The 26,756-nt window shown below is 47.3% G+C and overlaps 1 protein-coding gene across 3 annotated transcripts in view; it reads right to left on the bottom strand.

The window, feature by feature from the left end:
• The window catches only part of ACACB (acetyl-CoA carboxylase beta), a 164,603-nt gene that overhangs the window by 50,391 nt on the left and 87,456 nt on the right, over positions 1-26,756 (bottom strand). For all 3 annotated transcript variants that reach the window (XM_021922881.2, XM_031650731.1, XM_021922882.2), the window contains 11 exons: positions 25,317-25,467; positions 25,130-25,233; positions 23,361-23,442; positions 20,529-20,674; positions 18,143-18,293; positions 16,325-16,459; positions 11,946-12,092; positions 9,489-9,677; positions 6,673-6,773; positions 3,105-3,193; positions 2,891-3,015 (listed from right to left, as the gene is read on the bottom strand). In XM_021922881.2, the coding sequence (XP_021778573.2) occupies positions 2,891-3,015; positions 3,105-3,193; positions 6,673-6,773; positions 9,489-9,677; positions 11,946-12,092; positions 16,325-16,459; positions 18,143-18,293; positions 20,529-20,674; positions 23,361-23,442; positions 25,130-25,233; positions 25,317-25,467 (1,420 nt within the window). The remainder of the gene's footprint in view (positions 1-2,890; positions 3,016-3,104; positions 3,194-6,672; positions 6,774-9,488; positions 9,678-11,945; positions 12,093-16,324; positions 16,460-18,142; positions 18,294-20,528; positions 20,675-23,360; positions 23,443-25,129; positions 25,234-25,316; positions 25,468-26,756) is intronic.

Raw genomic sequence — 26,756 nt, 5'->3', positions numbered from 1 at the left:
CTATGTTGAAAACCCCATAGTAATCACCTAGATTCACTAATTGTTAAACTTTTACCATATTATCATATTTGATTTTTCTCTAATAAGAATGTGCGTGTGCATACACACACACTCTCTTTTTCTGAAAGTCAGTTGCAGACACCACAATCCTTTATACTATTTTAGCACATATCTCCCTCCCACCTACCTACAGAACCATTAAACCACCACAGAAACTGAACATTAAACCAATAATATTGTCTAATATACAGTGCACATTTAAGTTTCCCACAGGGAAACTTTCAAAAAGCCTGGGCCCCACCCCTAGAAACTCTGATTAAATTGACCAAGGGTGGGGCATGGGCAATTGTATTTTTTAAAAGTCTCCCCACCCCCTAGGTGATTCTAATGTACAACCAGGATTGAAAGCTGCTGTGTGAGATTTTTAAATGGTTCTTTACCAAAAACCCCAATATTTATTAATGCAATTTGGATAGGGGATAGGGTACTAACTGTCCTTTAAGATCATGGCCAAACTCTGCCCACTGACTGTTTTTGTAAATAAAGTTTTATTGGAACATAGCCATCCTCATTCATGTATCTATTGTCAGGCTACAGTGGCAGAGCTCACAGAGCTGAGTAGTGGCTACAGGGGATGGACGTCCTCAAGCCTAAAATCTTTACTATCCGGGGCCCTTCACACACACACACACACACACACACACAAATTTGCCAGGCCCATTGTGGTGGCTCATGCCTGTAATCCCAGCACTTTGGGAGGCCGAGGCTTGTGGATCCCCTGAGGTCAGGAATTCGAGACCAGCCTGGGTAACATGGCAAAACCATGTCTCTACTAAAAATACAAAAATCAGCTGGGCATGGTGGCGCATGCCTGTAATCCCAGCTACTCCAGAGGCTGAGACAGGAGAATCACTTGAACCCTGGAGGCGGAGGGTGCAGTGAACAGAGATCGCACCACTGCACTCCAGCCTGGGCGACAGAGTGAGACTCTGTCTCAAAAAACAAACAAACAAACAAACAAAAAAGATAGATAGAAGACAGATAGATAGAACCCGGGAGGCGGAGGTTGCAGTGAGCCAAGATTGTGCCATTGTACTCCCGCCTGGGCGACAGAGCAAGACTCCGTCTCAAAAAAAAAAAAAAAAATTGCCAAACCCCTTTCTACCATAAGCCAAGTCCAAGTCTCTTTTACTTTGCTGATCCTACATTTTCCAAGTCAGTTGCCAGGGACATATCAAAGAATAATATTTTTAGTCATAAAAGACTGCTATTATTGGCCAGGCGCAGTGGCTCATGCCTGTTATCCCAGCACTTTCAGAGGCCAAAGCAGGAAGATTGCTTGAGCCCAGGAGTTCAAGATCAGCCTGGGCAACATGGTGAGACCTCATCTCTACAAAACAAACCAATACACAAACAAACAAACTAGCTGGGTGTGGTAGTGTGAGTCTGCAATCCCAGCTACCTGGGAGGCTGACGTGGGAGGATGGCTTAAGGCCAGGGGATAGAGGCTACAGTGAGCCATGATGGTGCCACTGCACTCCAGCCTGGGCAACAGAGCAAGACCCTGTTTCAAAAGAAAAAATAGACAAAAAACAAAAGACTGCTATTATCAAGTGAAAAGAGAAACAAGAACAGAGACTCCATACCTCTTCTTCTTCACACACAGGACTCAAAATCCAATATCCCACGGCTAATAGTTCATGACTCTGGAGTCAGACTATTGGTTCAAATCCTGGCTCTACATTTAGGAGCTGGATGCCCTTGGGTAAGTGGCTTAATTTCTCTGTGCTCTGCCAAAGAGCTATGACAGCAGTACCCACTTTCTAGGATTGCTGTGAGAATTAAATGAGCAACTGTGTATTTGGAAAGCACTTCAAATGTACCTGGCACAAAGTAGGTGCTTTGCATTAGTCATGATCTCCCCAGGGGCCAACAAATCCCACCCGTTGCCTGTTTTTGTATACAAAGTTGGGTTTTTTTGGTTGTTGTTTTTTTGAGACAGGATCTCATTCTGCCACCCAGGCTGGAGTGCAGTACTGTGATCACAGCTTACTGCAGGCTTAACATCCCAGGCTCAAGTGATCCTCCTGCCTCAGCACCCTGAGTAGCTAGGACGACAGGTGCATACCACCACACCTGGCTAATTTTTGTACTTTTTGTATAGATGAGGTCTCCCTGTGTTGCCCAGGCTGGTCTCAAACTCCTGGCCTCAAGTGATCCTCCTGTCTCAGCCTCCCAAAGTGCTGGGATTACAGAAGTGAGCCACAGTGCCCAGCTTTAGTTTTTTTTTTCTAAGAAATGGAGTCTTAGAATATTGCCTAGGCTGGACTTGAACTCCTAGGTTCAAGTGATCCTCCCACCTCAGGCTCCCAACAAAGTTTTATGGGAACCCAGCCATGCCCATTCGCTTACATTGTACAAAGGCAGTGTTGAGTGGTCAAGACAGAGACCACGGCAACCTGCAAAGTCTAAAATATTTACTTTCTGGCTTACTTTTTCTTTTCTTTCCTTTTCTTTTCTTTATTTTTTGAGACAGTATCTCGCCCTGTTGCCCAGGCTGGAGTGCAGTGCCACGATCTTGGCTCACTGCAACCTCTGCCTCCTGGGTTCAAGCGATTCTTCTGCCTCAGCTCCCCAAGTAGCTGGGATTACAGGTACGCGCCACCATGCCCAGCTAATTTTTGTATTTTTAGTAGAGACGAGGTTTCACCACATTGGCCAGGCTGATCTCGAACTCCTGATCTCAAGTGATCTGCCCGCCTCAGCCTCCCAAAGTGCTGAGATTAGAGGCATGAGCCACTGCGTCCGGCCACTTTCTGCTCCTTGTTAGAAAACGTTTGCGGACTCCTGACCCACCCCCGGTTGGGTAACAGGCCCTCTTCCTGCTTACGATCAGCATGATCACCAGCTGGTTCTTCTTGGCCACCTGTGCGTGGGAGAAGATGCAGTCCAGCACCTGGGACATGTCTGGCTTGAACTGCTCCCTGAGGTTTATCACACACTTGTCGTAGTGGGCTAGGGGGAGACAAAACACCACGCAGAGGTAAAGTTCAGGCTCCTCAGCCCCCCACCATCCCACTGGTGTTGGCATCGGCATCTCTTGCCTTGCTGAAAATGGTGCTCGACATGCAAGTATCTTCTCAGGAGATCCAACACCACTGTTTTCATATAGCCACGGATCCCGCTGCGGTATCTGGGGAGAAGGGAAGGCTGCTCTTAATGCTCACACCCCTTCCTTGAGTACCTGAATATTTAATATTTTCTTTTTTATGATTTCAAGAAAGGATTGGCTAGACAAGGGGTGGCTCCCCTGTAATCCCAATGCTGGGAGGCCGAAGGCAGGCAGATCACGAGGAGTCAGAGATCTGCAAGACCATCCTGGCCAACATGGTGAAACCCTGTCTCTACTAACAATACAAAAACTAGCTGGGCATGGTGGCAGACGCCTGTAGATCCAGCTGCTCGGGAGGCTGAGGCAGGAGAATCACTTGAATCTGGAAGGAGGAGGTTGGGTGAGGCTGAGATCGCACCGGCCTCAGCCTGGGTGACAGAGGTAAAGACTCAAATCTCAAAAGAGAAGTTTTAGAAGGACATGGAGATGGAAGGATCACACGGGCCCAGGGTTCAAGCCTGGACAATGACCTCCAGAGACCCAATTTTACAAAGGCAAACAAAAAATTAAGGCCAGTCATGGTGGCTCACGCCCATAATCCCAGCACTTTGGGAGGCTGAGGCAGGAGGATCATTTGAGCCCAGAAGTTCAAGAGCAGCCTAGGCAACAAGGTGAGACCTTGTCTTTACCAAAATCAAAAAATCAATAAGGGTGGTGGCATGACTGTGGTCCCGGCTACATAGGAGGCTGAGGCGAGAGGATCACTTGAGGCCAAGAGGTCAAGGCTGTTGTGAGCTACGATCGCACCACTGCACTCCAGCCTGGGCAATAGCTTGTCTCAAAATAAATTTTAAAAAATTAATTAATTAACTAGTTAATTTTAAAATAATTTTTTTTAAAGTATCTAGAGGCAGCCTCTAATCCTGAGGCCTTCAAAGGATATGGAGTTGGTTCATCTGCAGGCCAGAAAGAACACTGCCCTGCCCAAGGTCCCACATCAAACTGGAGGCAAAACCGGAGTAGATCCCAAGCCTAATACTTGGGAGGGCGCCTTTCTGGCCACAGAGAAAACAAAAACAAAAACAAACAAACAAACACACACACCCCTTAATAGATTTCGGATACTGAACGGGGTAGCCAAGTTTAGCAAGCTTTAACCATTAAAACAAAATTTTTCAATCACTTACCCAATGTATAGAGACCATTTTAAAAAGACAAACTGGAAAAACATTTACCAAAAGATCTCCATGTAAATTTTGCTTCTCTCTTTTTTTTTTTCTTGTTTTGAGACAGGTTCTTGCTCTGTCACCCAGGCTGGAGTGCAGTGGCGCAATCACAGCTCACTGTCATCTCTCCCTCCCGGGCTCAAGCAATCTTCCCACCTCAGCCTCTGCAGTAGCTGGGACCACAGGTGCCCACCACCATGCCCGGCTAATTTTTGTATATTTTGTAGACGGATTTCACCATATTGCCCAGGCTGGTCTCGAACTTCTGAGCTCAAGCAATCCACCTGCCGTGGCCTCCCAAAGTGCTGGGATTATAGGTGTGAGCCATCGCACCTAGCCGCTTCTCTTTTAAAACAAAGTTTTAACCTGGATGTTCCTCCAAAAATCTGAACGCAGGGGTCAAGTTTCTCAGGAGATGTGACACTGAGTTGTGGGGAAGTAGAAACTAGCTTAACTGCAGCATCACCAAATAACAACAAAACAGATCAAGATGCTAAAAGACTCTCTGATCCGAATGTGATTTTAAAACACGTACTTATACAACACAGGACAGAGTTTTAATACTTACGTTCAGCACAGAAAATTTGCCAGAAAATTCAGTTAATTTATTAATGATTCATTTTTCCTAGATGTTTCTCTGAAGCTTAAAGGATGGGCTTAAGGTTAGCAGTCGATGTGTTTTAAGAGGACTCCCTTCCTAGCCCCTGGCTGTGAAACTTGCAGTTTGTGGGGAATCCACACTAAAATCTCTCCCTGACAGCTGGGGAGCTCCTTGAAAAGAAGGCCGGTTTTCTACAATCTTACATTCTTTGTACCTGGGAGTTTCTGGCACATGGGAAACATGCCTGGAATTTATTGGTTTAAATCCAATAATGCTTTGATTCCTTTTTTTCTTTTTCGTAAAAGACAAGGTCTTGCTCTGTCCCCCAGGCTGGAGTGCAATGGCATGATCACAGCTCACTACAACCTCAAACTCCTGGGATCACGCAGTCCTCTCACCTCAGCCTCCTGAGTAGCTAGGCCTATAGGTACACACCACCATGCCTGACTCTTTTTTTTTCTCTTATTTTTTTACAGACAGGGTCTTGCTACATCACCAAGGCTGGTCTCCAACTCCTGGCCTCAAGTGGTCCTCTTGCCTTGGCCTCCCAAAATGCTGGGATTACAGGCATGAGCCGCAGCACCTGGCCCTGATTGTCTTCATAAGGAAAGCTTTCTTGCTAGGTGGATTTTTTGTGAAAAGTGGCAGAAAATCCTTTTGTCGGCCAGGCGCGGTGGCTCACGCCGTAATCCCAGCACTTTGGGAGGCCGAGGCAGATGGATCACGAGGTCAGGAGATTGAGACCATTCTAGCTAACACGGTGAAACACGGTCTCTGCTAAAAATACAAAAAGGAAATTAGCCGGGCATGATGGCAGGCGCCTGTAGTTCCAGCTACTCAGGAGGCTGAGGCAGCAGAAGAATGGCATGAACCCAGGAGGCGGAGCTTGCAGTGAGCCAAGATCGTGCCACTACACTCCAGCCTGGACGACAGACTGAGACATCATCTCAAAAAAAAAAAAAGAAAAAAAAAAATCCTTGTCATCAGAATAGTCCTGCAGCAGAAAACCCCTGTACAATAAAAAACTACTTGAGACAAATTCAAATTATTCATCCACTTTCCTTTGCAATTGTCCCAAAAGCCACAATGATAACAATTTGTGCAGTCTTTTATCATACATAAAGCTATTTCACCACATTGTCTCAATCTAATGTAACTATCAAGTATTTACTATTTGTCAGCACTTCACAAAACTTAATACATTTATAGGCCAGACATGGTGGCTCACGCCTGTAATCCCAGCACTTTGGGAGGTCGAGGCGAGTGGATCACTTGAGGTCAGGAGTTCGAGACCAGCGTGGCCAATATGGTGAAACCCCGTCTCTACAAAAAGTACAAAAATTGCCCGTAATCCCAGCTACTCGGGAGGCTGAAGCAGGAGAATCGCTTGAACCTGGGAGGCAGAGGTTGCAGCGAGCTGAGATCATACCACTGCTCTCCTCTGTGGGAAGGAGCCTCTGTCTCAAAAAAAAAAAAAAAAAAATTCATTCCTTTATAATCCAAACAACTTGTCTTGAAAAGTGTTTTTATTTCCATTTTGCCAGCCGGCAAACAGCTTCACAGAAGTAAAGTGCCTTACCCAGGGTTCTGCTGTCAGTAATGGCACCGCAGGACCATAACGCACTTTCTCGCAGTGCAAGCCTGCCCGGAAGACAGCCCCAGAGCACCACCCTGGTGCAATGCATGCGACGATCAGGTGACAACCACATCCCATGGGGAGACCTAGGATTTACCTCTGGACCAACTGCACGATGCTCTGGGTGTTGATGAAGAAGACCTCTCGGTCAGCCTTCCGCTGCAGGGTGGCTGCGTGGCAGTCCAGGATGGTGGCTATCTGGATGGGAAAACAAGACAGATCTGACTGCTGATGATTCACATGCCACACAGCAGTCCCCTAACGCAGGGGTCCCCAAACCAGTACCCAAACCAGCACTGGTCTGTGGCCTGTTAGGAACTGGCTGAACAGCGGGAGGTAAGCAGTGGAAGAAGGAGCGAAGCTTCGTCTGTATTTACAGCCCCCCCATTGCTCATAATACCATCTGAGCTCCACCTCCTGTCAGATCAGCGGGAACATTAGATTCTCACAGGCGCGCAAACCCTGCTGTGAACCACGCCTGCGAGGGATCTAGGTTGCATGCTCCTTATGAGAATCTGAGGCCTGATGATCTGTTGCTATCTCTCATTACCCCCAGATAGGACCGTCTAGGTGCAGGAAAACAAGCCTGGGGCTCTCACAGATTCTACATTATGGTGAGTTGTATAATTATTTCATTATATATTACAATGTAATCATAATAGAAATAAAGTGCACCATAAATGTAACGCACTTGAATCATCTCGAAACCATCCCCCTCCCCGGTCCGTGCTTGAATCATCCCGAAACCACCCCCGTCCCCGGTCTGTGGAAAAACTGTCTTCCACAAAACCGGTCCCTGGTGCTAAAAAGGTTGGGAACTGCTGACCTACAGGACCCACCACAGCCTCCCAGGGAGGTCCCATCCAAGGCTCATTTGAAGATTGAAAATTCCAGGCCCAAAGCCTTCCAGCTACCCTGCAACACCCCTGTTCATCCCTTCAACGGTGAGGAATTCAAGCGCTCAAAATGCCAGCAATCACATGGAGAAGTGCACACATTCGCCTTCTACCGGTCCGCACATATGAACGGGATGGGGAACGAGGAGATGGGAATGTCCCACTCTAGCAAAAACCAGGGTGCCGGTGGGGAAGGGTCCTGTCTTTATCATTAGACGTAATGTTATTGGTATATTGCCTTTGGCATCAAAAATATTTTTAAAGAAAAAAAAAACCTGGATCAATGACAAATTCCTGAAAGTTCCAAGTGTGTACTTTTTCAGTTAGGATCCTCTAGAGTTTGGTTTTTGTTATTTTTTAGTTCAGATATACCTTACATACCATCATATTCCACCATCTCCCTTTAAAGTGTACATTCAGTGGTTGGTAGTGTATTCATAAAGTCGTGCAACTACCACCACCATCTAATGTTAAAGCATGTTCGTCACTCTAAAAAGAAACCTCGTAGTCATTAGTGCTCACTCTCCATTTTCCCTGCACTGCAGCCCCTGGCGGTCACTAATCTACTTCCTTCTTCATGAATGTGCCTATTCTGGACATTTCATAAAAAATGGAATTACACAGGGCTGGGCACCATGGCTCATGCCTGTAATCCCAGCACTTTGGGAGGCCGAGGCAGGAAGATCACCTGAGGTCAGGAGTTCAAGACCAGTCTGGGCAACATGGTGAAACCACATCTCCACTAAAAAAACAAAAAATTAGCTGGGAATGGTGGTGTATGCCTGTAATCCCAACTACTCGGGAGGTCTCAAAAAAAAAAAAAAAAAAAAAAAGGAATCACATAATATCACATAATATGTGGTCTTTTGTGCCTGGCTTATTTCCCTTAGCACAATTCATGCTTCATCCACGTGGAAGCATGAATCAGTATTCTTTCTTTCTTTGGCTGGACAATATTCCAGCCCTTAGAACTGCTAACCTCTGAGAATGGCCTGAACGACACTGTCCTCTGGTTTCCCAAATCACCAATGTGTGGGCGGGTGGATGACGATGGTGAGGAACCCTCTCACCAGAGGGCAGGAAGGCCAATAGGCAGAGGGGCTCTTCCCAGTGCAAATGCCTTTCAAATGCCCCACGAAACCAACAACCACAACAAAATGAGCAACGCAAGGCCAGTGTGTAAATAACAGAGATATTTCATACTACCCTGGAATGGCTTCCATTCTTTTTTTTAACGTGTTCACAAATGCAACTACGATTATGATGTGACATCTCAGTACATTCTTTTTTTTGGAGCGCAGTGGTGCAATCTCGGCTCACTGCAACCTCTGCCTCCTGGGTTCAAGCAATTCTTCTGCCTCAGCCTCCTGAGTAGTTGGGACTGCAGGTGCGTGCTACCATGCCTGGCTAATTTTTGTATTTTTAGTAGAGATGGGGTTTCACCATGTTGGCCAGGCTGGTCTCAAACTCCTGACCTCAAATGATCCACCTACCTCGGCCTCCCAAAGTGCTGGGATTATAGGAGTGAGCCACTGCACCCGACCTCAGTACAGTTCTTAAAATACTATATATATATAGGTGTGTGTGTGTGTGTGTGTATATATATATACACACACATGGAGCTCCCAGATGATCACCTACGAAATCCAGGGACGGAAAATCAAAGCTGCAAACCAGTGAAAAAACAAAAATAAAAAAACTTGCAGTTTCCTCTAATGATGTCAGCCAGTTTATTTTTTTGGGAAATGCTCACTCCATCTGCATCAACTCCATCGGAATCTTGAGTTTTACGCAATAAGACCTAAGGAATGTTGATGTTCATTCAAACAACTGTTGCTTTGAGTAAATGATGGGATTCTGCAGATGAGGCTTGAAAGGAAACCCTTGGCCTGATATGTTAGGCTATAAGTGGGTCTCAAGGAGTTCAACTTGATCAGAGGCCAGATATGGAGCCAGACTGGGAGCCAGCCCAGTGTGACCATCCTGGTGGGGTGGGGCTGGGTGGGGGAGCACGTACCTGCTGGCTGGGGAACTGGCACAGCACCGAGGTGATGTTGCTGGCATACTGGGCCATCACCCTGCGGACTGACTTCTCCACGGGGGCTGGGATGCGGCCTGCCACGCTGGTCATGATCTCCTGCAGCTCCAGCAGCGGCAGTGACGGGTGCCGGAGGGTCATCATGAGCTTCTGCACCCACTCCTTCAACTGAAGCGGGGACCACAGCATCAGCCCCCAGCCCTGCATGGGCATGGGCACCACCCCCCACAACAGGGCACCCAACACAGCTCAACCCATCCTGACCCCATGCACTCAAGTGGCTGAAGATCCAGACCCAGCAGCCTCTGGGGCAGTCCAGAGTAGAACGGCCCCTGACCACATGGAATACTCAGTTTTCCCACATAGGAAGACCCTGACTCCCCCTCTCTGTGCATCAGAAAGCCAGCATTGGGGGAATCAAACATAAGGTCATGTGATGAGTTGATGTTTCTCGTATACTAGCTTAGTACAGTGTTCTAGGACCTTTCTTTACATGTTCCCATTTGATCCCTAAAAGCAACCCTACAAAGGAGGTCTAATGATTTTGTCCATTTTGCAGTTGAGGCAACTGAAACACAGAGAGATTAGTTAAGTTAACCAAAGTCACTTAGCTAGTAAGAAGCAAAACTAGGAGGCAAACCCAGGCTATTCAGCTCCTGAGACTGAACTGCTGCCCTATGCTGTTTCCAGGGTGTCTCAGTAGCCAATGCTGATGGTCTTTGGATGACAATGACAATGGGGCCAACGCCCCAGTGTGGTTGTGAGGTTTCAAAGTGAACTGATACATAAACTGCGAAGCACCCCAACTAATAAAGGTTGCAATTATTGTGGAGTGCAGTGGCTCATGTCTGCAATCCCAACACTTTGGGAGGCCAAGGCAGGAGGATCACTTGAGCCCAGGAGTTCGAGACCAGCCTGGGCAACATGGTGAGACCCCATCTCTACAAAAAATTAGCTGGGCATGGTGGCAGGTGCCTGTAACCCCAGCTACTTGAGAGGCTGAAGTGGAACGATTGCTTGAGCCCAGGGGGTCGAGGTTGTAGTGAGCACTGTTTCACTCCAGCTTGGGAGACACAGCAAGACCCTATCTCAAAAAAAAAAAAAAAAAAAAGTTGCAATGATGTCAATAATCATCAGGCAGCATAACATGGGGTGAAGAGCACAGAGTCAGAATCCTGATGGCCATGGTTCAGATCTCATCTTTGTCTCCTCATGTATGAAGCACGGCAAGTCTCTTAGTCCCTGTGTGCTTCAGTTGCCTCAACTGTAAAAGGAAATAAGAGTTCCTACCTTATCGGTTGCTGGGAGGATGAAATAATTGAACTTTTAAGTAGTTAGAAGGTGACACAGTGGGCATGGTGGCTCATGCCTGTAATTCCAGCACTTTGGGAGGCCGAGGTGGGTGAATCACCTGAGGTCAGGAGTTCGAGAACAGCCTGGTCAACATGGTAAAAACCCATCTCTACCAAAAAAAAATACAAAAATTAGCTGGGTATAGGTGGCACGTGCCTGTAATCCCAGCTACTCAGGAGGCTGAGGCAGGAGAATCACTTTAACCTAGGAGGCAGAGGTTGCAGTGAGACAAGGTTGTGCTACCATACTCCAGTGTGGGTGACACAGCAAGGCTCCATCTCAAAAAAAAAAAAAAAAGGGTGACACATGGTACATACTTGCTAAGCATTGGCAATTATTATCATCATCGCCATGATTTTCATCATCACTAGTCACTGTTATGAGCATCACGGGTCTTTCAAGGAGGTCTGCAAATCAGAGAACTTCTTGTTTCTTTACTGAGTGAATAGATGAGACCCAGCAAGGGTGAACGGCGAACAGAGGTGTGTTTCAAACAAAGGGCCTTGTCCGTCATCTCCTTAAGGGGGGTGACCCCCACTGACTCCTTCCTTAACGTCCTACTGGAGTATTCTCAGTTTTCAGCTGAACTGCTACAAGCCCAGTTTACGATCAAGGAGAAAACGTCAGGCCAATGTTTGCAATCGAATTGAGGAATTCCCTGAGGACAGGTCCTTCGTAAACACAACAGAGGGGCTGGGTGCGGTGGCTCAGGCCTGTAATCCCAGCACTTTGGGAGGCCCAGGCAGGTGGATCACTTGAGCCCGGGAGTCTGAGACCAGCTTGGGGAACACGGTAAAACTCCATCTCTACAAAAATACAAAAAATTAGCCAGGCGTGGTGGGGTGTACCTATAGTCCCAGCTACTCGGGAGGCTGAGGTGGGAGGATCTCTTGAGCCCAGGAGGTTAAGGCTGCAGTGAGCCTGGGCGACAGAGTGAGACTTTGTCTCAAAAAACAAAATAAATAAAATAAAAACAACAGAAGACCGACCATTTTCTCATTTCTTACTAATGACCTCTGCTGTCATGGGGTAGACCTGACTCTCCACACGGATCTACATGCCTGCGCTCATAGGTGACTTTACCTTTATGCTAAAAATGGGCTCCGGCAGACAAAAGCCACTCATGACGTTGGTGAGGTTTTCCAGGACGCTGTGGAAGACCTGGTGCAGTTTCTCTCCAAGGATGGGCAGTGTCTGCTGGGCAGGGAGTTCTCCTGTGAACGGTTCAGCCTGATGAGACACCACAAGAATGACAGGTCAGGAAAACTCTGGGAATCCCAAATGGGACGGGGCAGAACGGGAGGCGGGGCAGATCCGCTGGCTTCCATATCAAGTGAGGATGAGGCCTGAGGAAAAAATCGAAGACAATGTACTAGAAAGTTAGAATGGCCAAACTCACACCCCAATGTGGGTTTTCCAAACCATTCCTTTTGAGTTCGAGACCAGCCTGGCCAACACGGCAAAACCCCATCTCTACTAAAAATACACAAAAAATTTAGCCAGTCACAGTGGCGCGTGCCTGTAATCGGAGCTACTCCAGGGGCTGAGGCAGGAGAATCAATTGAACCTGGGAGGCGGAGGTTGCAGTGGGCCAAGATTGTGCCATTGCACTCCAGCCTGGGAAATGGAGTGAAATTCTGTTTTCCTCCACAGTCTGATCATGGCTTCTCCATCTGGGCCCCCACAGCCCAGGGCCAAGGGCAGTGTTCTAACTACACTCACCAAGTAAAATTACTTGATCTCCCAGTCTGTCTCACAAGCATTTACGTGAGGCTCAGGGAATGGGTGGCCAGGCCCTGCCTTATTAACCCAGCACAGGAAATGTGTGCTGAAAGGAATCACAGTGCAGGTACCTGGACCTGCCCACTGATCCAAAAAGGCTCAGTCTATTCCTAGCTTTGGGAACTCCCTAAAGAGACTAATGATGCCAGGCGCAGTGGCTCACCCTTGTAATCCCAGCACTTTGGGAGGCCAAGGTGGGCGGATTGCTTGAGGCCAGGAGTTCAAGATCAGCCTGGCCAACCTAGTAAAACTCCATTACTACTAAAAATACAAAAATTAGTCAGGCATGCTGGCACAAACCTGTAGTCCCAGCTACTTGCTACCCGGGAGTCTGAGGCAGGAGAATTGCTTGAACCCAGGAAGTGGAGGTTGCAGTGAGCCGAGACCATGCCACTGCACTCCAGCCTGGGTGACAGAGTGAGACTCTGTCTCAAAAAAAAAAAAAAAAAAAAAAAAAAAGAGAGAGAGACTAATGAAAAGAATTGTAACAACAGTAATTTGCAGCAACATGGATGGAACTGGAGGATATCAGATTATTATGTGAAATAATCTGGGCACAGAAAGACAAATTTAGCATGTTCTGACTCATATGTGGGAGTAGAAAATTAAAACAAATGGACTCACGGAAGTAGAATGTAGAATGATGGCTACCAGGGTCTGGGAAGGGTAATGGGGCTGGTGGGAGTGGGGATAGTTAATGGGTACAAAAATACAGTTCAATAGAATGAATAAGATCTAGTATTGAGGCTGGGCTTGGTGGCTCACACTTGTAATTCCAGCACTTCAGGAGGGCGAGGCGGGCGGATCACCTGAGGTCAGGAGTTCCAGATCAGCCTGGCCAACATGGTGAAACCCCATCTCTACTAAAAATACAAAAATTAGCCGGGCATGGTGGCAGGTGCCTGAAGTCCCAGCTACTCGGGAGGCTGAGGCACGAGAATCGCTTGAACCCTGGAGGTGGAGGTTACAGTGAGCCAAGATCACACCACTGCACTCCAACCTGGGTGACAGAGCGAAACTGCATCTCAAAAAAAAAAAAAAAAAAAGATCTAGTATTGATAGCACAACAGGGTGACTCTATAGTCAATTAAAATTGAATGTATATTTTAAAATAACCAAAAGAGTAGAATTGGAATGTTCCTAGCGCAAAGAAATGATAAATGCTTGAGGTGATAGATACCCCAATCACCCTGATTTGATTATTAGACAGTATATGCCTATATCAAAGGTCACATGTACCCCATAAACATATACACCTATTATTAGACTGTATGCCTATATCAAAAGGTCACATGTACCCCATAAATATATACACCTATTATGTACCTATAATTATAATTTTTTAAAAAAAGAAAACAAATACAATCAATAGAATACTCTGGAGAAAAGAGACAATGTGATATTTGTAAATGCTTTTTTTGCTGGACAGATGTACTAATTATTTTAGAGTCTTGCTTAGGAGGGTGTAAACATTCATTCATTCATCAAGACTTATTATTTCTCAGCACCCATTATGCCCCGAGCACTGTGCTAAGCCCCAGGATCACAACAGGAACATCAAAAGTAGTCCTTGACCTCAGGGACTCATAGGTAATGACAGGGCTTGACAAACGCTGAAAAATTAACAGGAATCTAAATTGGAGGTCCCCCCAAGAGCCTGAGCTCAGGGTCACATGACAGACACTCTGGTGCACCCCCTAGTGGTCCTGAGGAGAGGGTGATGGCCCCAGCACCTGCACTGCTATACGTTCATCCAACAACCAATATTTACAGAGCACCTCTGACGTACCAGCTCCTGTTTTTGGCACTGGGGACCCAGCAGTGAGCAAGAAAGCCAAAAAGCCCTGTTCTCCTGGTGTTTCCAGTCTCCTGGAGGCCAAATAATAAACCAAGAAGACAATCAGTGAGGTCGTCTCTGTGAGGTGTGGTGTGTGTTTGCACATGGGTAGAGGTGAGCACAATTTTTTAAAGGGCGGTTGAAAGAGACATGACAACTATATGCAATGCACTAACCTGGATGGGATCCTGAACATTAGGTAAAAACTAAGAAAATCGTACACTCACGTCCATAGCTGCCTTATTCACAGTAGCCAAAAGGTAGAAACAATCCTAGTGTCTATCAGTGGACGAGTCAATAAACAAAATGTGATATACCCCTACAAGGGAATATTATGCAGCCTTAAAAAAACAGGGACATTCTGCCACATGCTATAAGATGGATGAAACTTGGAAACATTATACTAAATGTAGTCACAAAAGGTCAGATACTATATAGATTCCACCTATATGAGGCACCTAGAGGAGTTGAATTGATAGAGAGAAAGCAGAATAGTGGTTGCCAGGGGCTGGAGGGAGGAGGGAGGAGGGAGTTACTATTTAATGAGTGTCAAGTTTTAGTTTTGCAAGTGCTAGAGAGGGATGATGGTGATGGTTGTGCAACCGTGTGAATGTATTTAATACTGCTGAAGAGAACATTTAAAAATGGCTAAGACAGTAAATTTCATGTTATGTGTATTTAACCATAATTTTTAAAAAATGAACTAAGGAAATCTGAGTGAACAATAATGTACCAATATTGGCTCATTAAATGTGACAAATGGACCATACTATTGCAATAATAGTTAAATTTAAAACAGTTAATTATTATTCTTAAACAATAATACCTAATATATCGATATTGGTTCATTAAATATGCCAAATGGACCATGCTCGTGCAATAATAGTAAATTAATAATAGTAAATTGATAACAATAGTAATTAATTGAGGCCAGGTGCAGTGGTTCACACCTGTAATCCCAGCACTTTGGGAGGCTGAGAAGGGTGGATCACCTGAGGTCAGGAGTTTAAGACCAGCCTGGCCAACATGGCGAAACCCTGTCTCTACTAAAAATTAAAAAATTAGCCAGTGTGGTGGTACATGCCTATAATCCCCAGCTACTTGGGAGGCTGAGGCAGGAGAATCACTTGAACCAGGGAGGCAGAGGTTGCAGTGAGCCAAGATCATGCCACTGCACTCCAGCCTGGGCAACAGAGCAAGACTCTGTCTCAAAAAAAAAGAAAAAAAAAGAAGAAGAAGAAGACCGACAATTAATTGAATAATAATTAAATGAATGACAGGGAAACTGGCTACAGACAATATGGGAACTCTGTACTATTTACATAACTGTTCTGTACATCTAAAACTATACTAAAAATTAAGTCTATTAAAAAGAAAAGGTGGTCAGGGATCAAGAATGCCCTCACTGAGGGGAAGACATTGGAATCAAAGCTCCTAGGAGTTGGGAGTGATCCCTGCAAAGTCTGGGGTAGGTCCTTCATGGCAGAGAGGACAGCCCCCTGGAGGGAGGGATCCAGTGTATTCAAGTAAGTGACGGGGAGAGGGACAGAGGAGGAAGGCAGAGAAGAAAGCAGGGAACAGCTCATTTGGGGTCTTGTAGGTCACTGGCAGAAACTGGGTTTTACTCTAAGCAGGATGGAGAGCCGCAGAGAGGGATCTGAGCAAAGCAGGGTGCAGCTTCCTTGTGTTTCTGCACCATCACGGTGGCTGCTGAGATGAGCTCCGTCTGCAGGTGGAAGCAGGAGAAGAGCTATCAGCCTTGAGTCTACCTGTCTCACTGAACCAGCGGAGGCTGCAAGTGCACCTGCACCAGCCAGAGCACTTGGGCTGTGGAACCACATACCGGGTGGACCTTAGAAGGGTCATCAAGCTCCAGCCTGGCCACCACGCAGCCTGCTTCCAGCACGGCCCCTGGACGCTTGATGTACTTCACCCGGCCACTTTCCTGCACGTTCAGGGTCATGATCATCTTCATCACCTATTTCGTAAAAAGAAGAAATAGTACAGAGCCCGTCAGGATTGACACCCAGAGCCACCCAGAACTAGTGATGCCGGAGCAGGGACTCGTCATCTAAATGGAATGACTCCCTGGGCAGTGTTCAGGCAGAAGGGACAAGGAAAAGTGACCTTTACTGGAAGCCTGCTATGCGCCAGGCTAGTGCCATTCACTCTGCAAAGCCAGCCAAGGAGGTGTTTGTGATGCCCATTTACAGATATGGAAACTGATGTTTATTTCCAAAGGGGGGTCTTCTCTCTCTTAGAAATACTGTTAAATCATGTTACATAGAGTGGTTCATATACACGTTCCTAAAATGTACTGCATAAGTCAAACATTTTGTGAACAGTTTGTTTTATTAAAGGCACTTAGACAACCAGGGAACACTCTGTGAAATGAAGAATCTGCTCATCAGCCCTTTCAATGTGCCTCTCTGAGTGTCTGGATATGTGGATGGCATGAGCTTTGTCACCATGGTGTCAGCTGCAGAGCCAGGACTACGCTGTCTCTCTTGCTTGGCAGTTCACAGCTTGGGCACCCAAGTTAGCCAGGCCTGGACTAGAATCCCAGGACCCGCCCCCTCTCCCCAATACCTCTGTGATCTTCAGAAGTGGCTTCCCTCCTTGAGCCTCAGTTTCCCCAAGTGTAAAATGAGGAATAATGACAGTTTCACCTTTTAGGGCTCTTATGAGGATTAAATGAGATGCAGATCCTGCCATGCAGCAGGTCAATACGCAGTAGCTACTATTATTGCTGTATTTTCATTGCTATTATTGTTGTTATTTTCCAGGTTTGAATCCTGGCTTTGTGTGACCTCCAGCGAGTTTCTTAGCCTGCCTGGGCCCAGCTTTTTTATAAAATGGGGACCACATTTGTGCCCATCTCATACAGTTGCTGGGAAGGTTAAAAAATAAAGATCAGTAAAATGCTTAGAACAGCACCTGCCACATGGTTACAGCTTTGCAAGTATTGGCTGAACACCTTTCGATCACTGCTGGGGTCAACATTTAATATTTAATCAATGATTGATAATAATTGTTATTATCAATCAATTCTTGGCTGGGTGCAGTGGCTCATGCCTGCAATCCCAGCACTTTCGGAGGCCAAAGCAGGTGGATCATCTGAGCTCAGGTGTTTGAGAACAGCTTGGGCAACATGATGAAACCCTGTCTCTAACAAAAATACAAAAAATTAAGTCAGGCGGGGTGGTGCGTGCCTGAAATCCCAACTACTTGGGAGGCTGAGGTGGGGGGATCACTTGAGCCTAGGAGGCGGAGTTTGCAGTGAGCCGAGATCACGCCACCACACTCCAGCCTGGGTGACAGACTGAGACTGTCTCAAAAAAAAAAAAAAAAATCAAGGAAACTTATTTACAGAACAGTTTACAGAACAGTTTTGTAAATAGTACAGACAGTTCCCATATTCTCTGTATCCAGTTTCTGTGTCATTAACCTTCTTACTCATTCCTGGGGAGGTGTGCATTTTTTGAAGTTTTTTTCTTTGAATACTTCAGGGGATTTGGCTGAAACCCACAGACTGACTCCCTTAGGAATTTGCACACAGTGGCCAAGGGGAGAAGTAGGTCTGTTTGTTCAGACATGGGACAAAGCCAGAGGAGTGAGGGTTGGAGGGTTCAGGATTCCCCACGGCCGGCTCTGCAGTCACCTCCATCTCAGCGTAGCTGCTCCCAGCCTCAACGTGGCCCCCGTCCTCCACTGTGTACTGTGTCAGCTTCCCAGCCGAGGGGGATCTCAGGACCGTAGGATCATTCTCCTTCTCAAACACACATGTCTTATTGCCGATGGTAATTCGGTAACTGGGAGAGAGGAGGAGTGGGTAGGGAGACTGATGAGGACCATCAACCCAGCAAGCCCTAGTCCGGCTTTCAATACCATTTCCCCTTCCTAAAGGGGGAGTGTACCCTCTACATGCCCAAAGGGTGGCATTTGATAGTTATCTCAGAGACACTGAGAGTGAGGTCGGTGAACAAAAGGCTGTGATGCTTTCTTTGTGAGGCCGAGGTGGGAGGATCGCTTGAGGCCAGGAGTTTAAGACAAGCCTGGGCAACACAATGAGACCCCGTCTCTACAAAAAAATTAAAAAAAAAAAAATTAGCTGGGCATGGTAGCACATGCCAGGAGTCCCAGCTACTCAGGAGGCTGAGGCAGGAGAATCCTTTAAGCCCAGGAGTTCGAGGCTATTGTGAGCTATAATTACCCTGTCACCCAGGCTGGAGTGCAGTGACACAATCATGGTTCACTGAAGTCTCGACCTCCCTGGGGTCAGGTGATCCTCCCATCACAACCCCCTGATTCGTGCTACTACACTTGGCTAGTTGTTATATTTTATAGAGATGGGGTTTTGCCATGTTGCCCAGGCTAGTCTCAAACTTCTGGACTCAAGTGATCAGGGTCTCACTCTTGCCCAGGCTGGGCAACAGAGTGAGAACCAGTCTTTATTTATTTTATTTTTTATTTTTTATTTTTTGAGACAGAGTCTCGCTCTGTCGCCCAGGCTGGAGTGCAGTGGCATGATCTCGGCTCACTGCAAGCTCCGCCTCCTGGGTTCACACCATTCTCCTGCCTCAGCCTCCCAAGTAGGTGGGACTAAGGTACCTGCCACCACACCAGGCTAATTTTTTTTGTATTTTTTAGCAGAGACAGGCTTTCACCATGTTAGCCAGGATGGTCTCGATCACCTGACCTCGTGATCCACCCGCCTCGACCTCCCAAAGTGCTGGGATGACAGGCGTGAGCCACTGCGCCCAGCCGAGAACCAGTCTTTAAAATAAAATAATAAAAAGGATGTGACCCTTTTTTGGCTGAAAGCTGGTTCCTTTTACTGACATACTTCCAACAGGGCCTGACACAGAAAAATCAATCAGTGGATATGATTCAACAAATATTTACTGACTCAAAGTCTTAACCTTTGAACTGGGGAGAGTGGAACCTATAATAATCCTGAATATTCTTGGCAGATAGAACATGGGTTGAAAAAGAGATAACAGGCAGGGTGCGGTGGCTCATGCCTGCAATCCCAGCACTTTGGGAGGCCGAAGCTGGCTGACTGCTTCAGTCCAGAAGTTCAAGACCAGCCTGGGCAACATGGCAAAACCCCGTCTCTACAAAAAGTACAAAAATTAGCTGGGTGTGTTGGCATGTCCTTGTAGTCCCAGCAACTTGGGGGACTGAGGTGAGGGAATCATCTTGGAGCCCAGGAAGTCAAGGCTGCAGTCATGATGGTACCACTGTACTCCAGCCTGGGTGACAGAGCGAGACCCTCTCTCAAAAAAAAAAAAAAGGAGATAACAAAACATTACTCTGGCATAAACCTAGTCTGCCTTCTTCCCAAATATTAAGGATTAAAAAGTCTCCACTCTCTAACTGGAGCTTTTCAGACTTTTCAGACATCCCCTCTCCTTTTGTCACCTTGGCCGGGTCTGTTTCATTGCGTGACCTCGGTGTGATCAGACACACTGGAGGCGGAGCATCTTTGGGGCCTATCTCACTATCTCACGAGCCCCTGTGCTAAGAGCTTCCAGGACATCTTGTGTGTTAGCCGTCAGGTACACAACACCCTTTCCTGCCACTATCTGTTTGTTCAGTGTGTCATCTTCCCCAATGGGCTGGAAGCTCGGCAAGTCGCACCCAGCATGCTATCCCAACACCTAGCACAGCGCCTGGTACGGAGGAGCTTGGTAGGGCACTGCCGCGCTAACTGGGTGGATGCCGGGGCTCAGATGCACAGGCAGCAAGCACCTCGTCACCCACCTCGCAGGCCACGGAGCTGGGAGTCATGTCCCGTTCAGCTCTGAATCCCCACCAACCAGGTTACTAGAAAAGGGCCCCCCCTAGGATCCTCCCCTAAGTATCTGCCAGTTGCATAGAATTCCAACCAAGAGATTAGCTTCTCTGCACGCCCCCAGAATTTACTGGAGAGGCACCTTCTCTAACACCCTTGGATCTGCACATAGGCCAGCACTGGGTTTTCCATGCCTAGGACAGAGAGCTGTGCACGCCCAGCCCACAGTGGGACTCGCACCCCCACGAACCTGTCAACCTCTTCCTTCATGTAGGTGGTGTAGCTGTTCCCATTGTAGGAGAGCAGGAGCCCCCCATCGTTCAGCCGGTGGGCGTCAATCTCGATGTGGCAGCCATTCATGATGAGAACGAACATGGTCAGAGACTGCCGGGCCACCTGTGGGGACAGGCCCCTTGTCACCGCCTGGGTTCAGGATGTGCTCCCAGAGCACTGTTTGGCCCCACTAACAACAAACAAGAGCTGGTTGTCCACCACAGAGGGCCAAGATGAACACCCCTGTCTCTTGGATCCAGCCCTCACAATCCCTGCCAAGGGAGCAGCTGCTGATGGGGCTGGGGGAGGCCTGGAGTAGCAAGCCACACCTGCCCGTGGGTAACATAGTTGCTGTCAAGCCATGTTGCCGACTGCATGCCCTCTGGGGCTAGTCTCCCTTCTGATTCCTGTCTCCAGCTCTCACTCTGGGTGAGGCAGCCTCAGAGACTCCACCAGCAGCCAGGTGCAATGGACTAAATGTTTGTGTCCCCACAAAATTCATAAGTTGAAATCCCAACCCCTAATGTGATGGCTTTAGGAGGTGGAGCCTTTGGGAGGTAATTAGATCATGAAGGTGGGGCCCTCGTAAAAGAAATTAGTGCCCTTATATAAGATGCCCTGTAGAGCTCCATGGCCCCTTTCTGACATCTAAGGACATAGTGAAAGGACAGCATCTATGAAATGAAAGGTGGGTCCTCAGTAGATACCAAATCTGCCAGTGTCTTGATTTTGACCTTCCCAGCCTAGAGAATTGTGAGACATACAGTGTGTGGTTTAGAAGCCACTCAGTCTTTGGTATTTTATGACAGTAGCCCAAATGGACTAAGACGCCTGAACGTAGACTAGGGCTCTGCTCCCCAGACCCAGCTCTGCCCAGGAGCACACAAGAGCTTTGGGACATGCGAGAGAGACACAGCCAAGCCCTGGTCCCAGCACTACATCTGCCTCTAGGAAGAGTGCCTGCCCCATCTGGTACTTCAGTTCAGTTTTCTCTCAGAAAACACACACCCTAAAGGGCCTTCAACCTATAAAATACACATTTTATGACACAAGGTAGCAAGAAATAGAAGAATGTGTATTGCAGCACTATTTGTAATAACAATAAAAATTAGAACCAAATTAGTAAGCCAACAACCTTGCAATGGAACACTCTAGATCTGCCCTGTCCGATAGGGTGACCCCTAACCACACACAGCTATTTAAATTGATGAAAATTAAACAAAATGTAAACTTCAGTTCCTCAGTCACACTTGCCACTTTCAAGTGCTCAGTCACCGCATAAGGGCAGCATCGTGGACACAGCAGGTAAGGAACGTTCCCATCACTACTGAAAGTGCGGGGAGACAGTGCTGTAGACATGAGTTTAGACTCGTGTTAAAGAAAACTTGTTAATAGCATGGAAAACTTTATGCCACGATCATATCAAAGCTGCAAAACTGTATTTGCACCATGATCTCAACTTTGTAAAATTAATGCAAAAGAAAAAAATATGTAACAAAGATTTGCTAAAATGTTCACCAGGATTACCTCTAGGCATTAGCACATGATGGATTTGTTTTCCTGATTTTTTAGGCTCGCTTGAAATTTTGAAATTTTCTACATTGTGCATGTGTGACATTTAAAATCAAGTTAGGGGCAGCCACGTCCCCAAAGGTAGCCAAGAGGCATTAGGGGCAAAGGAGGATGATTGTGAAAGCACACCCTGATCAATGACACACAGGTTTAGTTGAACTAAAGCCCCCAAATCTCCCAAGTTGTGAGTTCTACTCGTGCTCATCTATATTAAATAGAAAGCATTAGTTAAAAAAAACAAAAATTCTGTCTCAGAAGCAGACTCAAACTCTGTCCTCTTTTCCCTCCCGACAATTCCTGGAACCTGGAATGTGACCTTATTTGGAATGGGGTCTCTGCAGATGGAACTAAGATGAAACCATACTGGATCAGGGTAGGCGCTAAATCCAAGGTGACTGGTGTTCATACAAAGAGACACAAAGACACAGTCATGAAAGACAATGTGAACACACACACACACACACACACACACACACACACACAGAGGCAGAGGCCGGGGGGTGGCTCATGCCTGTAATCCCAGCACTTTGGGAGGCCAAGGCAGGCAGATCACTTGAGCTTAGGAGTTCAAGACCAGCCTAGGCAACATGGTGAAATCCCATTTCTACTAAAAATACAAAAATTAGCCAGGCATGGTAGCATATGCCTATAATCTCAGCTACTCAGGAGGCTGAGGCAGGAGAATCGCTTGAACCTGGGAGATGGAGGTTGCAGTGAGCCAAGATTGCACCACTGCACTCCAGCCTGGGCAACAGAGCGAGGCTCCGTTTGGGAAAACAAAAAAACCAGAGACAGAGACGGGCAAGGCAGCCACAAGCCAAAAATCACCAGGGACTGCCAGCAGCACCAAAAGCTGGCAAGGCTCGGAACAGATCCTGCCCCAGCGCCTTCTTCAGAGAGACCACTGCCCGCCAACACCTTGATTTTACACTTGGCCTCCAGAACTGGGACAGAATAAATTTTTGTTGGTTTAAACCAGTTTGTGGTACCTTGTCTCCGCAGCTACAGGAAACTTATCCACGCTCCACTGTGCCCTCTGCGGACTGCACAGCCCTACATGTTCTAAAAGCCAAAGTGTTTAGGTGTCAAGGTTACGGACTACACGGGCATTCCTGAGGAACACAAGTGCTCAAACCCAAGCATGGGCAAATCCACTCCCGGGATGGTTCATGGAAGAAAGAAACTCCCTGAAGCTTGCACAGTGTTGGAGACATCGGAGAGGCACGGGGGCATTTACCTTGAGAATGTACTTAATGCCTCCGTAAATTAATTCCACATCTACGATGTTCAGTAGTGAATCCGCTGGGAGGACCTGGCCCCTGAAAGAAAAGACAGGGCCATGGTCAGCCTTGGGAGGGACTGAGAACTCCACAGCCATCCCTTGCATTTAAAAAAATTACGTAGCTCTCTGCATCAGCAAACCTGACTGCACTAAAAATGCTAAGCCTGAGCCGGGCGCAGTGGCTCACGCCTGTAATCCCTGCACCTTGGGAGGCCGAGGCAGGCATATCACTTGAGGCCAAGAGTTCAAGACCAGCCTGGCCAACATGGCAAAGCCCCATCTCTACTAAAAATACAAAAATTAGCCAGACATGGTGACATGCACCTGTCAACCCAGCTACTCGGGAGGCTGAGGCACAAGAATTGCTTGAAAGCAGAGGAAGCGGAGGTTGCAGTGAGCTGAGATTGCACCATTGCACTCCAGGCTGGGTGACAGAGCGAGACTGTATCTCAAAAAAAAAAAAAAAAGCTAAGTCTGATTAAAAGGCACGCACAGAACCTGAATCACCCCGAGGAGCCTGATATTGCTCAGAACTTAAGGAATCAGCACTTGCTGAAGGATCTGAAATCTTAAAAACGCTTTTCGGGAGCAAAATCCATAATGGCCTCTCGGAAAAATTTCACATATGGGATCCTGCCTCCTGCTTATGAAAGAAACCAGAGCAGGGACTACGATTCTACTACCGTTCAAAAGCATAACAAAGCACTAAAAACGTTTCTCGCCGGCACGGTGGCTCACTCCTATAATCTCAGCACGTTGAAGAGTTGAGGCAGGAGGATTGCTTGAGGCCACGAGTTTGAGAACAGCCTGGGGGGAAATATAGCGAGATCCCATCCATACAGAAAATTTAAAAAATTGGCCAGGCATGATGGCATGCACTGGTGGCCCCAACTACTTGGGAGGCTGAGGTGGGAGGATCACTGGAGCCCAGGAAGTCGAGGCTGCAGTGAGCCGTGATCACACCACTGCACTCTAGCCTGGGTGACAGCCTGGATGACAGAGAACTCTCTCAAAAAAAAAAAAAAAAGTCCTTTCACTTTCCTCTTGATAGTTCCTTTGCCTCTTGCAGTAGTTATTCACTGGGGGTGATTATTCTGCTCCTAACCCTGGGACATTGGGCAATGTCTGGAGATGTATTTGACTGTCATGGCTCAGAGGGAAGGGCTGCTCCTGGCATTTGGTAGGGAGAGGCCAGGAATGCTGCTAACATCCTATGATGCAAAGGACAGGCTCCCAAACAAAAAATGATCCAGCACAAAATGTTAAAGTGCTGAGGCTGAGAAACCCCGGCCTATCCTAACAGAGATCGCCTAGTTGCTTTCCATTCTGGTCCATTTTATGATGACCCTCTGATTCAGGTGAGGGTCTGGGAATGCACCCATTTGTAGAGATGACCTTTCAGCCACTTTGCTTCCTAAATCCACCTCCTTGAACTCAGAACTCCTGACTATTATGATGTACCTTACACAAGTCAGCATGGATCTGTACACAACAGTCTGTACACTGACTGCCACCCTGACCTCGAGAATCCCATTCCCTGACCCACGGCCTCTTTGAGGGTGGCCTAGGTTGATCCGCAGAGGAATTTCCCCGAGGCAAGACCGGAGGAGAGACTCACCAATTGCCTGGTGACTAACTGGCCACACAAATAAAGGAGACAGGTTCTGCCTCCTAAGCTGCTAACACATATCACAAAAGCAGAAGGGAACTGCCACAGGCCTTACCTTTCCAGGCAGTGTAAGAAATCTGTCATGCACGTTCTGAACATCGCATCGGCCACGTTCAAGGCCCCGCATACCACCCCAAGCATGATATCCGGTTTCTCCGCCTAGGAGAGAATGTACTTCAGTATCCTCAGGAAGCTGAGGTCTCGGTCATCCAGAGGGGAGACACAGGCAGCTCACTCTCCACCTGCACTTTCTCAGCAATGAGGTAGTCCAACCACCCGGTGTCGATGTCATTGTTCTGGAAGCTCTCGGTCTCCAGGAGGTTAATGAGGTATTCCACGGTGGTCCTAAAGTCACCTCGGATGGACAGTTCCTTCAAAGCCACCACCATGTTCCTTGAAGGGAAAGGCACATGGATCATTCTCCAAATTCATACATACATCAACAGAGTTGCTGCAATCATGTGGTTCAGAGAACTAGAAAAGCACAGGAGTGGCCAGGTGTGGTGGCTCACACCTGTAATCCCAGCACTTTGGGAGGTTGAGGTAGGTGTATCACTTGAGGTCAGGAGTTCGAGACCAGCCTGGCCAACATGGTGAAACCCCATTTCTACCAAAAACACAAAAATTAGCTCAGCATGGTGGAGCACACCTGTAATCCCAGCTACTCAGGAGGCTGAGGCAGGAGAATTGCTTGAACCTGGGAGGCAGATGTTGCAGTGAGCTGAGATCGCCACTGCACTCCCACCTGGGTGACAGAGCGAGACTCTGTCTCAAGAAAGAAAAGAAAGAAAAGAAAAAAAAAGAAAAGAAAAGAAAAGAGAGGAGAGGAGAGGAGAAAAAAAAGGAAAGGAAAGGAAAGAGAAAAGAAAAGCACAGGAGTTAAGAGAAGGCTCTGACTGACACAGCCAGTACATTGATTCAGCACCACGGTTTACTGCCTGGGTAATCTTGGCCAAGTGACTTGGGAGCTCTGGGCCTCACTTTCCTCCTAAGGAAAATGGGGAAACAGCCCTGACTTCAGAAGGGTGTTTCCGAATTGAAAGGAGACAACCCATGTAATGCACATGGCCACTGGTCAATAAATGTTAACTACAATGAACGTGATTAGTTACCATTGTTATCATTATTGACTATAATAGTTAATGATTAGTAGACAGAGAACCGGCCAGCCATGGTGGTTCAGGCCTGTAATCCCAGTACTTTGGGAGTCTGAGGCGGGAGGACTGCTTGAAGCGAGGAGTTCAAGACCAGCCTGGGAAAAATAGTGAGACCCTATATCTACAAAAAAGTTTTTTAAATCAGCCAAGCTTGGTGGTACGTGACTGTATTCCCAGCTACTCAGGAGGCTGAAGGGGAAAGATCACTTGAGCCCAGGAGTTTGGGGCTGCAGTGAGCTATGATCACACCACTGCATTCTAGCCTGGGCAACACAGTGAGACACCATCTCTTAAAAGAAGAAAAGACAGAGGGAAAATTGGTCACTGCCTCTGTCTCTCCCTTGACCTATTCCAATCTCCTCCTGTCCCCAGAGCTGGTGCCACCCTCTCACCATCCACACAGCTGTTCCACCTGTGTATGTGGGGTGCACCTGCAGATGGATGGCACTGTCACCCAGCTCAGGGGCCTGGTGGGCCCCATGGCTGCCTCTCCCCAACACATAGCCTCCAATCTCCAAGCGCACC

The sequence above is a fragment of the Papio anubis genome, chromosome 9, assembly GCF_008728515.1.
Source record: "Papio anubis isolate 15944 chromosome 9, Panubis1.0, whole genome shotgun sequence".
Classification (NCBI taxonomy): domain Eukaryota; kingdom Metazoa; phylum Chordata; class Mammalia; order Primates; family Cercopithecidae; genus Papio; species Papio anubis.
This window is presented reverse-complemented; position numbering and strand designations above follow the sequence as displayed.